Source organism: Muntiacus reevesi, chromosome 18 (assembly GCF_963930625.1).
Source record: "Muntiacus reevesi chromosome 18, mMunRee1.1, whole genome shotgun sequence".
Taxonomy (NCBI): Eukaryota; Metazoa; Chordata; class Mammalia; order Artiodactyla; family Cervidae; genus Muntiacus; species Muntiacus reevesi.
Window position 1 is genome coordinate 6,358,686 of NC_089266.1, and position 13,974 is coordinate 6,372,659.

The window sequence follows — 13,974 nt, forward strand, 5'->3', positions numbered from 1 at the left end:
ATGATTTGAACCCTGGAACCCGTAACAACAACCCTTCTGCCTTTCCTAAGCCAATTGTTCTTAAGTCAGTCAGCCGTGTCTGACTCTTATAGTCCATGGAATTCTCCAGGCCTGAATCAATACTGGAGTGGGGAGCCTTTCCCTTCTCCAGGGGATCTTCCCAACCCAGGGATCGAACCCAGGTCTTCCGCATTGCAGACAGATTCTTTACCAGCTGAGCCACCAGGGAAACCCCTCATTTTCAGAGTTATGATTTGAACTCTGGAGCCTGAACCAAGTAACCCTTCTGCCTTTCCCAAGCCAAGTGTTCTTAAGTTTGGGGGAGGAGGACATATGCATCCTAGAGAGTGTAATTTAAGCTCTGGACCCTCTCTGTAGGGAAATGCAGGTGAGCAGAATTGTGCAAATTATTTCAGAAACTTCAGGGACCCCTCTGGGCCCTCATCTGTCGGCCTCATACATCCTGTAGGGAACTGTCTAGAGATCAAAAAGAAGCGGCTCCAGCGCCGCTGGGCTTCACCTCGGCAACCGCAGCAGGAGAGCTGAGCTGCGCGGTGTGACGGGGATGCTCGGTCACTAAGTATCAGGATCGGTGAGCTCCCGGGACCACAATGCCCTGAGAACGCAGCCGGGACGCTGAGGCCCCGGGATACGGTAGCTGGATGACCTTCGCACGGACCGCCGGCTAGACTGAAATCTTGCGTCCCTCCCAACAGCCTGGAGTCCCGAGAGGGGACGGCATCTCAGAACTCTGGCCCTGGGCGCGCAGGGGCGGTATCGCTGTTCCTGGTGCTGAAACGCTGCGGTCGCGGAAGGGAGAGGCCGCCTGCTCCCAGGGTACCGCGCCGCAGCGGCTGCGGGAGCTGTCCAGTGCTGAACCGGATGCGGCCGGCCCGCGGGGCTTAGACCCGAGCCTGCTGCACCCCCAGGAGACCGGACGGAGCTGACGCACAGCGCAGGGAGAGCGGGGAACAGCGGGCTCCAAGCCGGGCATGGACCTGCAGAGACTCGACTCCTACCAAGGGGGAGCCGGCCCTGACTTCCATGAGCACGTCCTGCATAAGGTAAGGATCTCTTCGCCCCCCCCCCCCACCTCCCCCCGGTTCCCATCTCAATCCTGGGCGAGGGCGCCGTCACCAGTTCTCTCTCTTCCCTTCACTTGGCTTTGGAACTTAAAGAGAAACTAGACCGTACCTGTGAGCCTGGGGAATCCTTTATGCTTGATGCTGTTTGTTACTTTAAACAGATGCGTGTACACGGGGGAGGGGCCGCCGCCAGAGGTTCATATCGTCGGGGGCTTCGTTCATTCACTTAAATCACTGTGTCCCTTTCTCACATCCTCTCTCCTGACTCTCAACCCTGTGACCCTCCAGAATCTTTGCGTTCCGTAACCCTTGTGGAAGGATACATTTGTTCTCCCACCCTTGCCTCCCAAGCTCCAGTCCCATTAAGTCTCGTAGTTGAGGTCAAATACCCGAATTCCGGGCCAGCTCTGCTGAAATTAAACATCAAAGTGGTCTGCAGCAAAAATAAACTGTTGTTTTCAAACCAGACTCCCTTGCACCACCGGAAACCTGCCTTCCAGCCAGGACTTGCTCATAGCCTCCTGAAAAGTGCTTATTTCATAGCTCATACTCACCCCTTGCTTCTCTCATTCAAGATTTTTATATAACTAAGTTATCAGTAACATAGCTAAATTATAATATAAATTATCAGTAACATCCTCTTGAAGTGATTGTTGGAGAAAAGTAGCAGCCTCTCTCTAGGCAACACTTTCCAATCCAAACCCATCAGTCAGGACTTCCCTTGTGGTCCAGTGGCTAAAATTTCACACTTCCAATGCAGGGGGCCTGGGTTTGATCCCTGGTCAGGGACCTAGATCCCACAAGCTGTAACTAAAGTTTCCTGCATCCACAACTAAGACCTGACGCAGCCAAACAAATGTTTTTTTAAAAAATCACTGTAAATAAGCTGAACGTATATTTTGCCATAAGAAGTCACCATTACTTCTCATCTCTTTCTCTGCCTTCTTTGTTCAGCCCTTTTATTTCCTGCTTTGTTAACACCAGTTTATCTATTAGTCCCTGAAAGGCAGTACATAGTCCTATACATGGAGATTTTTTTAAATCAAGGTATCACTCTGAAAATTCCATAAATGTAAGCTTGGAAGTAATCTCATCCTCTTTTGTCCCCTGCTATACAGTTGTTGGCCTTCCCAGGTGGCGCTGGTGGTAAAGAACCCACCTGCCAATGCAGGAGACATAAGAGACGCAGGTTTGATCCCTGGGCCAGGAAGCTCCCCTGGAGGAGGGCATGGCAACCCACACCAGTATTCTTACCCGGAGAATCCCATGGACAGGAGCCTGGTGGGCTGCAGTCCTCAGGGCCACACAGAGTTAAACACGACTGTAGCCTACTATCATGCATGCACGCCTACAGTTGACATTTGAGGAAACTCAAACCTGGAGCAGTACAGTGACTTGTCCAAGAAAACAAGGTAGTGAATGGCAGAGTGCTAAAAGCCAGGAATTATGATTCAAAGTCTACTATTCTTTTCTCTCTATAAGTGTAGTTCATGAACCTACAGCACTGACCTTACCTCAGAGCTTGTTAGAAGTGTGACATCTCAGGCTCCACCCCAGACCTGCTGAATCTGAATATGTATTTTAACATCATCTCTAGAAAATAAATATGCACTTTAAACTTTCAGAAACTGCCAGGTGCCACACTGGCTATTTCTGACACATTTGTAGAAAGCCAACTACTAAGAGAAGAGGGTCTATAGATTTGATGAGTCCAATGACTTCTCCCTTTAGGTCCCTGAACCTCTAGGCTATAGAGAAGAAGAAAAATGCTTGACTTCCCGAGTCAGGAAGTTTAAAAACCCCCACTGTTAGAAATAAACTTGAATAAGGTCTGTGTTCTTAGAGGTGGTGAATCTAGCCTCAGTCAAAAATGCATGCAAACAAAAGGGAACATAATTACAAATCAATTACAAAAGCATCCTGGTGACTAGATACATGGGTCTCTCCATGTTTAAGCCATCCTATAAATATATAAATATCCATTTTAAAAGCTTTAAGACTTGGTAGTCCAAGTTTCAAAATTATTGATCACATATGGTCTTTCCCACCTCAGTTACCCACACAGGAAATCTAGGCTATAGCCCATGAGAAGGTTCACTTCCTTTGAGTTTATTGATTACCAAATTGGAAGGGAGCCTGTTCCTACAAGTTCCAATACATTTGAAGACAGGTGTCTACTTACCACTAGTAAATGCTCAATATCTTCAACTTGGTTGTAAGCATCTTGAGGGTAGAAGCTGGCCTTAAACCTTCTGTGATACCAAACAGGGTAACATATGTGGGTAGCAATTTTCCTTTTCCTATAATACTGGTCACCTCCTCCTAGTATTATTTTATTATTGTACATGACTTTTCATTGTGATCCACTTAGTAACCTTCTGTAAAGGGACAAGGTACCGACATATTTGTATTATTTTAAACTTTACTATGCAACAGAGTCCGAGGAACTCCTGTTGGTTCTCTCTAACAGAGTGACCGTAGGAGGGAGGGCTCCCTTCCAACATTAATTGCTAGAGAGGATTTTTTTAATAAACATTTTATTGGAAAATAACACATACAAGAAAAGCTCAAATCGTATGTCTACACCCTGATGGGTTAGCACAAAGTGAGCACTTCTGTGCAACCACTACCAGAACGAAGACAGACCATCACTAGGACGTCCTTGGAGACCCAGTGGTTAAGGATCTGCGCCTCCTGGTCTCCCTGGCGGCTCAGGAGGAGGGACTCCGCCTGCCAGGGCAGGAGACGAGGGTTCGGTCCCTGATCCAGGAAAATCCCACACGCCTTGGAGTAACTAAGCCTGTGCGCCGCAACTACCAAGCCTGTGCTCTCGAGCCCTCCAGCCACAACTACGGAGTCCACGTGTCCCAGCGATTTTAGCCCACGCACCCGAGAGCCTGTGATCTGCAGCAGAAGGCACCGCAGAGAGAAGCCCGAACACCGCAACTAGAGAGCAGCCCCCACTCGCTGCAACAAGAGAAAGCCGGCACAGCAGCAAAGACCAAGCACAGCCAAAAATAGATAAATAAATTTGGAGAAAAAGCAGTCTGCACTTCCATTGCAGGGGCACACCTTCAATCCTGAAATTGAAGATTTCAGGGAACTGAGATTCTACATGTCACGTGATGCAGCCAAAAAACAAATTAAAAAGAAGAACCTTTCCAGTTCCCCAGAAACCACCCCCCACAATTTTTCCACACACTGACCCTGTCCTCCTCCCCAGAGGTCACCTTTACAGAGGGTGAAGCATTATTTAATGTTTTGACAGAGCTACTAAATTTTATGTAGGATAGTCCTAGAAAGCTGCCAGAGAAAAGATACTACTGTATGGTGGAAAGAAACCCCAGACTTGGAATCAGACCAGACCTTGATTTGATTCTGAAAGACGTCTGTAGCCTTATTTTTCTTATCTATAAAACGAGGATAATAATACCTGGCTTGCTGAGGGTTTTTCTTTTTTCTTTTTCTTTTTTTGAGTGAAATGTTAGTAACATAATGTAATATCTTTATTATTTATCAGATGTATAAGAAACATTCAATAAATGGTTGTTACTAGGAGACCCATCTTGAGCTCCAGAACAACTTCGGTAGATGTCACGTTGGGTCTCACCTAACATGATGAAGCTTAGTGAGAAGAGCAGCAGCTTCATACACAGAAACACACACACACATTTCACAGACACGATCCCAAGGGACTGAGCTCACACACCCACCTACACAAAACTCCTGACTTCTATGTGAATATTGCAACCCTGATTTCGTAAGGCGAACATCTCTTTTCTCTGGGAGGTGGGGTATGGGAAGCTGTTTCACCAAAAGTTTTACTTTCGTTTTAGGTTCGAAGGATTTGTTAACAAAAAAAACTGCTTGTTACACACACATAAACAATTCCAATATTTAACAGAGGGTTATTTGACTTAATTTCACTATGCTGTCATTAAAAGAAAAGAAATAGAAACAACAGACAGAGGTAACAGTCTTACATCACCAAATCAGGCCAACAACCTTCAGCCAGACTTGAACAGCACTGGGAAGTCCCTCACTAACGGCAACCTGGAATCCCAATTGGGAAAGGGTCTTCCCAATTGGTGCTAGTGGAAGAACCTTCCTGCCAATGAGGGAGACATAAGAGATGCGCGTTCCATCCCTGGGTCGGGAAGATCCCCTGGAGGACATGGCAACCCGCTCCAGTATTCCTGCCTGGAGAATCCCATGGACAGAGGAGCCTGGTGGGCTACAGTCCACGGGGTCGCGAAGAGCTAGACATGACTGAAGTGACTCAGCACAGCACCCAGGAGGTCCGTCCAGCCCACGGGTAAGACAGCAAATGCAGTCCGGAGGGCTCTCGTTTATAATCCCAGATCCCAGACTGATATCATCATCAGTTTGCGTGCAAAAATACATCTCTGGTTTAACTTTAACTTTTACAACGCTGTTTGTTTCACCTGGTGAGTCATAAGACTTCTTCGATGGGGGGAGAAGGCGGGGAGTTCTGGCCAGGTCCTCAGGGACTTAAGAGATTCCAAGACTCACCCCCTTTCTTATCTAAGGTGTCACCTGACATGCTGTGCCCGCAGGCAGGCTGAGAATCTAGGTAGTGTTCAGGTGGGTCAGGGGCCTGCTCCCCTGCTTATGAAGCCTGAAGTCCTCCATTTTTATTTCCCTAACGGATGCAGTGAGACCGCTCATTAAAGTTCACTTATCTGAAACACATTTGACAAGGATCATCAGCCTTGGATGGCTCCCGCAGTTAACTCATCCCAAGAGGTGAAGGCTGAACCAAATGAGCCTGAGAAAGTCTCAGAATATCCCTTGAGTCTGGGCTGGAAGCTGGGAACTTGGCTGGAAGCAGAGTACATCCATCATATGCTTGGAGGTTTTAAATAGAGTTGCTGTTGTTCTCACAAATCTGAATATTTGATTCAGCTAAATAATTTAAAACATGTAAACAACCCTGTTGCTCTTTCCATCAGAGAACTCCCAGCCCTCTCTTGCTACCAGGACAATCTCAGGAGCCATGAAAGGCAGCAATGTGCATTAGGGGCTCAGAAACTCCGTGCTGGGTTCTTGCTGTGCCAGGCCTGACTATGAATTCTGGGGAAAGAGTGGGGTCAGCTTTTGCCCCAGATGCTGGTGAATCAGGACAAAGAGACTTCAGTTCAAGAGCTCACTTCCTAACTCACCATCCCCAGCACTGCAATGAACACCCACAAGCCAGTTTTGTTTCAAGAGGAGCAAATATTTAACATGCCGAAGTCAATCTCCTCCATAGCACCTTAACAAAACCAGTCACCAGGGACGGGGAGTGGGGCATCCATCCATTCATCCAGGGCTGGTCCTCATTGGGGAAAAATGGAAATACTAGGGAAATAAAATCAAAAGGTCCCTGTCCCACAGAATTCCCATTCCTTCCAACTCTGCCCCCGACACCTCTTCTGCGTGAGTGAGACACGGAAGCAGGTCACCTCTCCTCCTCTCCCTCCTCTCTTGGGCTGATCTTTCACATCCCTCTTGTACAGTTATTCCCTCAATAGTGCATGTGCCTCATCTAGCCATTCAGCAAACATTTATGGATCGTTTCCAAAGGATGAGAAACTATGATGAGCGTTATAAAGGATGCACACACACCAAAAGGAGTTCCCACCTTCAGTAAGGCCCTGGCCTGTGAAACATGCACACGAATTGCTGTAATACTCAGTAGAGTCTCAGAGGCGCCCTAATAAAGATCTGGGAAGATAACAGGGGGTAACTCAGAAAGAAATGGTCACTTCTCATTCAATTTGAGGCTTCTCGCTCATGGCCCCCGCTTGAGTATTAATATCTAAGAAAGGCAGAAATCTATACACCAGCCAGCCTCCCTCCCACAAGGCCACCACCCATTCATCCTAGATATCAGTCTGGGTTCTGTGGTATTTTTCTTCCCTATCAGAAAATTTTATCAGAGAAAGACAAATCAATCAGCAAAAGACCATACCAGCTAATCTGTCTCACTCTAACCATTCCTTATCCCTCAGGGACATTTTTTTTCCCCATCAAACAGAGTTAATGAAACACAAATTGGTGGTCAAAGCATCTGACTTCACAGAAAAATCCATGCCCTGTAGGTGAAGAAATTTCACTTTCAAAGTTCATCATCTCAATAAAGTGGTTTTTAGAAAAGAGAGGGAAAAGGAGAAGGAGGAGAAAGAGAAGGGAGGAAGAGATGGAAAAGGGAAAAGCAAAAGAAAAAAGTCTATGAAAAAATGAAAGCACGAGAACGGCTAGGTCCAACTCTTGCCTGATTTCCAGTCTCAGCTCGGAAACAAACAAGAAAGCCTAGAAAGATTAGCTGTTCCACTCCTTGTAGAATATTTCCATTTGCTTGTTTTGCTCTCTTGCTCACTCTGGAGACCTTCCAATAAACAAATGATGTGTATGTTACATCATTAACAATCTCTGACCATCTGGGACTCCTTGGGCTAATCTCTCAGTCCCGCCCAGATCCCAGCTCAGCCAGCTGGCTTGGGGAGAGATGCTGGCTGGTTCTCCTGGATAACCTTAGCAGGAAATGATTATGACTCTGCCCAACCTCTCCAAGTCATTTTCTAAAGTCTCAGGCTTCCCACTCCAAACACTTCTCCCCTCTAATTTAGAATTCCTGGGACTGTTTGTGAGGAAACATCTGAAACTCACTAGTGATCCTCTCGTGAGCTGTTCTGGGAAAGGACTGGGCCATCTCCCTTCATCTTCAGGGCAGGAAATCCAGCTTTGCTGGAAGTAAACAGCCAGAGGTGAGCAGCAGGGTAGGGGATTGTGCAGCTAGACACATGAAGTGGCTCCAAGCGTATCCCAGCATGCTCCTTGTTTCCATCCTCCTCCCAGACAAGAGGAACAATCCCTGGAGATTGCAAGCAAGAAGGGAGATCACAGCTTCTTTGCTACCTAGCAGAGAGCTCAGGTAATGCACCTCCCCAACTGGAACAGCCCTGGACCACCCTTCCATCTGCCCAGAGAGGAAGCTTTCTGGGGGACAGATAAGAGAACTCCAAGACAGCAGCAAACAACAGATCTAGACATCTTAACCCCTGACTGCACCCGTCAAAGCCTTCCAGACCTTGTGCCACTCATGAAGTTAGCGACGTGCTGAGCGCTGCTTGCTCAGTCCTTTCAGTCGTATCTGACTCTGCAGCCCTATGGATTGTAACCCACCAGACTCCTCTGTCCATGGGATTCTCCAGGCAAGAATACTGGAGTGGGTTGCCATGCCCTCCTCCAGGTGATCTTCCTGACCCAGGAATCTAACCTGTGTTCCCTGCATCTCCTGCATTGCAGGCGGATTCTTTACCCACTGAGCCACCTAGGAAGCCCCTAAGTGATGCCATGGAAATAATGTAACTGTTGAAACAAGCAGAGCTCACAATTCCCCAAGCAAATGATCCTTATTTCCCTGACCTTGATGCCAAAGTCTACTCCCTCCCTTCTTATTTGCATTTCTGCTTTTAGCAGGCAATATTTAGCCATTAACATAAAGGTATCTTTTTAATAACTGGTGCTCATGTAAGCCCCATAGATATGCTTTTATGTGCCTTGAGCCAAGTTCTGCTTACGTTCATGTTTCCTCTTGCCTTCTAGCCATCTACCTACCCCCATTACCAACAGCAGAAACACCCACCCACACACACACATTCACAAGGTATAGGCAGGACCAGTGATGAGGTGTTCGTATTTTTTGTTTTTTCTTATCTCTTACTGTCTTTCAAAGGCAAAGCAAACCTTTCCCCTCCTCCTCCCTCTGCCATTTGAATTTGCAACCACATCACTAACAGCGACTCTGCTTTTAAAAAGGCAGCTCTGCCAAGTATCAGAGCAATACCCTCAGGGGACAGTCAGGACCGGAACCAACTTCTTCCAGCCTCTCCCGGCTTCACACAGAGAAGCCTCTCAACCTCTGGGAGGGAGTGAAGCTGCTGGTACAGACTCAGAGCCTCCCCCAGCCCCTGAGGTACCCCCTTCCTCTGTGGAGAGAGGTGCCAAAGTTCCTCTTTACCCATGTTCTTCCCTCTTCTCTGGTCCCTTTCTAAGGTTTCACTAGGCTAGGATATAAGTATTAAAATCATCTGCACTGTCAACTTAAAAAACAGCACAACGTGAATGTTGCAAGTTAAGTTTATTGGGGGCAAAATGAGGACTCCAGCCCAGGAGACAGCAGCTCAGATAGCTCTGAGAAACTGTTCCAAAGAGGCAGGGGAGGAAAGGTCAGTGTATATGTGATGTTTGGTGAAGCAACTGTTCAGTCGCTCAGTCGTGTCTGACTCTTTGCAAGCCCGTAGACTGCAGCACACCAGGCCTCCCAGTCCTTCACTAGCTCCTGGAGTTTGCTCAAAATTGTGCCCATTAAGTCTGTGATGCCACCCAACCATCTCATCCTCTATCGCCCCCTTCTCCTCTTGCCCTCCATCTTTCCCAACATCAGGGTCTTTACCAATGAATCAGGTGACCAAAGCTGCTTCGGCTTTAGCATCTCTCCTTCCAATGAATATTCAGGATTGATTTCCTTTAGGATTGACTGGTTTGATCTCCTTGCTGTCTTCTCTGACACCACAGTTCGAAGGCATCAATTCTTCGGCACTCAGCCTTCTTTATGGTCCAACTCTCACATCCGTACATGAGTACTGGAAAAACCATAGCTTTGACTAGATGGACCTTTGTCAGCAAAGGGGGAACACATGCAATCAAGCACATATTTTTCCAGAAGGTTTCTACTAGTCTCCTGAGGCCTTCACTCGTCACGAGGAGCAGTCATCACGATGAAGGATTTTAGTGCTTTTCTAGATAGGAGGACATAACAAGAATTGGGCTCATAAAATCAGCTTCTGATAATATCTGAAGACCTGTTCGGCCAGTTTTCGCTGAGCACAGAGTGCCTCCCTCATTCCTGCTCTCCACCCTGAACTCCTTCAGGGGGTGTTAAAGGTCAGCAGCTGCAGCAGTTCTTGATTTAATCTTTGTAGAGGTAGACGGCAAGCACACAGGGCAAATACCAGTCTGTCGCTGACAGCATAGTCCAGAGGGACCCCGTGAGACTAATAATTGTTCATGATAAATGATAAAAATAAACCCCTGGTTCATTTATGGAGCATTATAGTTTTAAAAAAAACTTATAATACATTCTATGACACTTTACTTTTGCCCCATGCTTTTTCCAATAGATTGTATTATTAGTTCCATGTGATAAATAAAGAAATAGAAGCCAGATGAAAAAAAATAGTTACTTGCTCAAGGTCACAGCAGGTAGGCATTATGGAAATTCTAATAGCAAGAGTCAATCCTTACAAAGCACAGATGAACCAGACACTGTGCTAAGCTCTTAACAGCCTTCAACCCTGCAACAAACCTATTTTAATCTCATTTTAGGGATGAGTAGACTGAAGCACAGAGACATTAAGGAACTTGCCTAAGGTCACACAGTTAATTAGAGGCAAAGCCTAGATTCCAACCCCAGCAAGCTGGAAATGCAAATGGATGGATTCAGCAGAGGGCAAAGGACTTCACCAAGGGGATCACAGATTGTCATCATTTTCGGGTGTTGACAGGGTCCCATGTGTGGCCCCAGCTCTGTAGGATCAGAGACCCAGTTTTGCTCACTCAGTCAAGAGTGGATCCATCTCAAAAAAAAAAAAAAAAAGCATTAAAAATAAAAGCCAAAACATGCACACAAACAAACAAAAAAACCCAATGGATCCATCTTTCCAGGCAGTCTTGTGCTAATCAAACTCACAAAACCGATGTATCGTCCTGGATGTCAAGCCGTATTATAATCAGCGGATGGTTTGCTAAGCATGAAATTCAGGGATGATAAAAGAGAGGGAGACTTGGAGAACTCAGATGCTGAACGATGTCAGGATGATGCGGTTAGCTGACTGAAAGGATGGCCTCAATCTACGGCTCCCTTGGCGCTTTCTACCCACAGGTCCTCTCCTCTCTGATCTCCCCCTCCCCTGGCTGCGTTTAACGGTGACCTAGGTCAGGCAGGCACTCTATTCTCCCCACATACCCAGTTTCCTGCACCCCTTTAGGGACCATGTGCCTCTGAGCTGGAGCCTGCCCTGGACCTGAGCTGGTTGTGGGGAGAGAGGACGCTGGCCAGGGCAGGGGTGCGGGATGCTTCTTCTTCAGGAGTCGTCATCATCCCGATGATGCTCACAGGTGTGGACCCACAGCTCTGCCTCCGTCCTGCTCAGGGCTCATGGCAGGGACTTAGGGATCTGGGTTTTAAGGGCGAGACCAAGAAAGAAACAAAAGGGGATTGGGGTCATTTCCTTATACCCCACCACGGTCCCATTCCACCTGCCCCCCTTGAAACCGGATATGCTTGATTGAGAATCTTGAGAATTGATTCAGTGAACATCTGCTGGGCGAGGTTTGGGCCGGAGAGCCCAGGAACAAGGCCCCTTCCCCACCCCAAGGAGCTGAGTCAGGCAGGCTGGGAGGCTCAGCAGCCTGGCTCAGAAGACTCAGGCCATATCTCACTTCCGCCCAACATGGACACACGGATATTGGTGCCCATGAAGACGTCCTGAAGTTGGGGACCTCTCGTCTCACATAATGGGAAAATCAGAGGACCAGGTCAAACGCCTGTGGCAATCTCAGGCTGCCAAGTTCAGGGTCCCGATTCAGTGACTGATCCAAAAGGCTGCGATATCCACAGTTCTAGGAACAAGCCCACCTGTGGAGATCAGAATGGCTCCAGGCACCCAAGACAGGAATCTCTTCAAGTCCAATATCCAAGAAAGGTGGGGGTTTCTTCTGAGACGTGCCCGGAGCAAAGATGTATGGCCCAAGCATGGCGGAGTCAGATCCAGAGAAGCAAAGCTGGTACCGCTCCCTCAGCATCTCTAAAGATCCATGTCAAAAAAACATCCAAACTCAAAAGTGCCAAGGACCTGGGCTTCCCTGGTGGATCAGTGGTTAGGAATCCACCTGACAACTCGGGGCACATGGGTCCAACCCCTCGTCCAGGAGGAGTTCACATGCTGCCGAGAAACTAAGCCTGGAGCCAAACTACGGAGCGCTCACTCCAGAGTCCACGAGCCACGACTACTGAAGCCCAGGAGCAACTCATGAGCCTGCGCGGGAGCCTAGAGCCTGTGCTCAGCAACAAGAGAAGCCACCACAGTGAGAAGCCCGGGCACCGCCATGAGGTGCAGCCCCTGCTGGCTGCATCTAGAGAAAGCCCGTGCGAAAACAATGCAGACACAGTGCAGGCAAAAATAAATACATAAAAAGTCCTAGAGCTAATGCTCATTGGGCGGGGACGGGTCATGTCACCCGTGAAGGTGGAGTCAGAACCACCCATGCCCTAGGGATGGAGGGTGGAAGAGAACAGTTTCCCAGGAGAATGGGGGTGATGTTAGCTGCGGGCTCATGCAACGACAGATGCCCTATGGTAATCCCAGTTGGATCACAGGACCTTTTCAGTGTTTTTAGCGAGAAGGGACTGAAAAAGAAATGGACTGAACTCGTCACTCTCCCGCCTAAACTAGGCTAGCTGTGTCTCACTCGTGCTGTTGCTAAAGACTAAAGAGTCCAACTCAGTTTCTTAATGACCAGACTCCGGAAGTGAACTGACGTCACCCTCTAAAGGGACTGGTTTATTGGGGCTATGGAGCCAGACCTCACCCTGGGGGTGGGAGTAGGTTTTCCTATGGAGGAGGATGACCCAGCCTCCAATCTCCCAGGAAGGAGGCTTATAGGGGGGTGCGGGGGTGGGGGATAGGGGATGAGGATGCAGGAGGTGACCCTCAGGCTGGAATGGAGGGAAGCTCTTCCTTTTCATTTTGGGGTCAGAGTCAAGTGGGGTGAAGAAGCCTGGATTTTTCAGGGGGGAGGGGCAGAGGGGTAAGCTGGGAGCAGCCCATGGATTCACAAAAGCAGATGAAAAGCGAGCCAAACAGGGTCAGCTTCATGGGCAAGCGACCTGCCTGGGCCATCACACCAGCCCCACACCTGGAAGGGCCCTGTGATGGGCTTAATACTCCGCTGGTTTAGTGTTGGTTTAATACTCTCCCCATTTCGAGAGTCTCAATTTTGGTACAGGAGCCTCATATTGTTATTTTGCGCTGAGACTTACAAAATCCGTCCGTAACCATTGCTGCGGTCAAATAGGACCCCCTGCAGGGTCCGAGCCTAGGTCTCTGCAGTAGTCCTGAGCTGTTCTCTGGGTGTGCCCTCCTTTCTTTTGGCCTCACCCCATGCCTGGCTTCAGATGAGCTGTGAGGAGCCGGAGAAAGGTGATCTTACGCTCTGGGCAAAGTGGCCAAGAAGTGAGCTGTATTCCTCCCCAGGGCCAGCTTTCTAAAGAAATAAAAAGCCTCGAAGGAGCCTTCCATGGGGCCTGTGCAGCAGCTCCTGGGGGACCTCTCAGAGAGAGCTGAGGTTGGCTGGACAGACGTCAGCGAGGCCCAAGCTGTCACACACTGGGAACCAAAAGGTCACTTCGGCCACTCTGAGATCACAGGCTAGAGGGCCTGTGGCCCTTTGGTTAAACACCGTCTGGCAGAGGGATGAACAGACCCCGAGAGACACTCTGTGATTGTACAAGGCCACCCAGCAAGTAAGCAAGAAACAGGCAGAACCCTGGGACTTCCCCGGTGGTCCAGTGGTTAAGGGAGCCTCTGTGCTTCCACCGCAGGGGGCGCTGGTGTGGTCTCTGGTTGGGGAGTTAAGACCCCACATGCCACGTGGCATAGCCACAAAAAGAAAGAAAAAGACAGAACCCCAGCCCTGGGGCTACCCAGACACCGCTGAAAAGTAGGCCTGGTGCAATGAGCCTCTGTTCACCGGGGCCGAGGAGCAACATCATCCCCTGGGGATCTGCCTCCATAAAAACACAACTGCCAAAGATAAACAA

The 13,974-nt window shown here is 48.4% G+C and overlaps 1 protein-coding gene across 1 annotated transcript in view; it reads left to right on the plus strand.

Annotated features, from left to right (window-relative positions):
- Positions 1-992: 992 nt before the first annotated feature.
- Positions 993-13,974, plus strand: part of RAB37 (RAB37, member RAS oncogene family) — a 65,601-nt gene continuing 52,619 nt past the window's right edge. The window contains exon 1 of the mRNA XM_065909274.1: positions 993-1,064. Within this exon, the coding sequence (XP_065765346.1) occupies positions 993-1,064 (72 nt within the window). The remainder of the gene's footprint in view (positions 1,065-13,974) is intronic.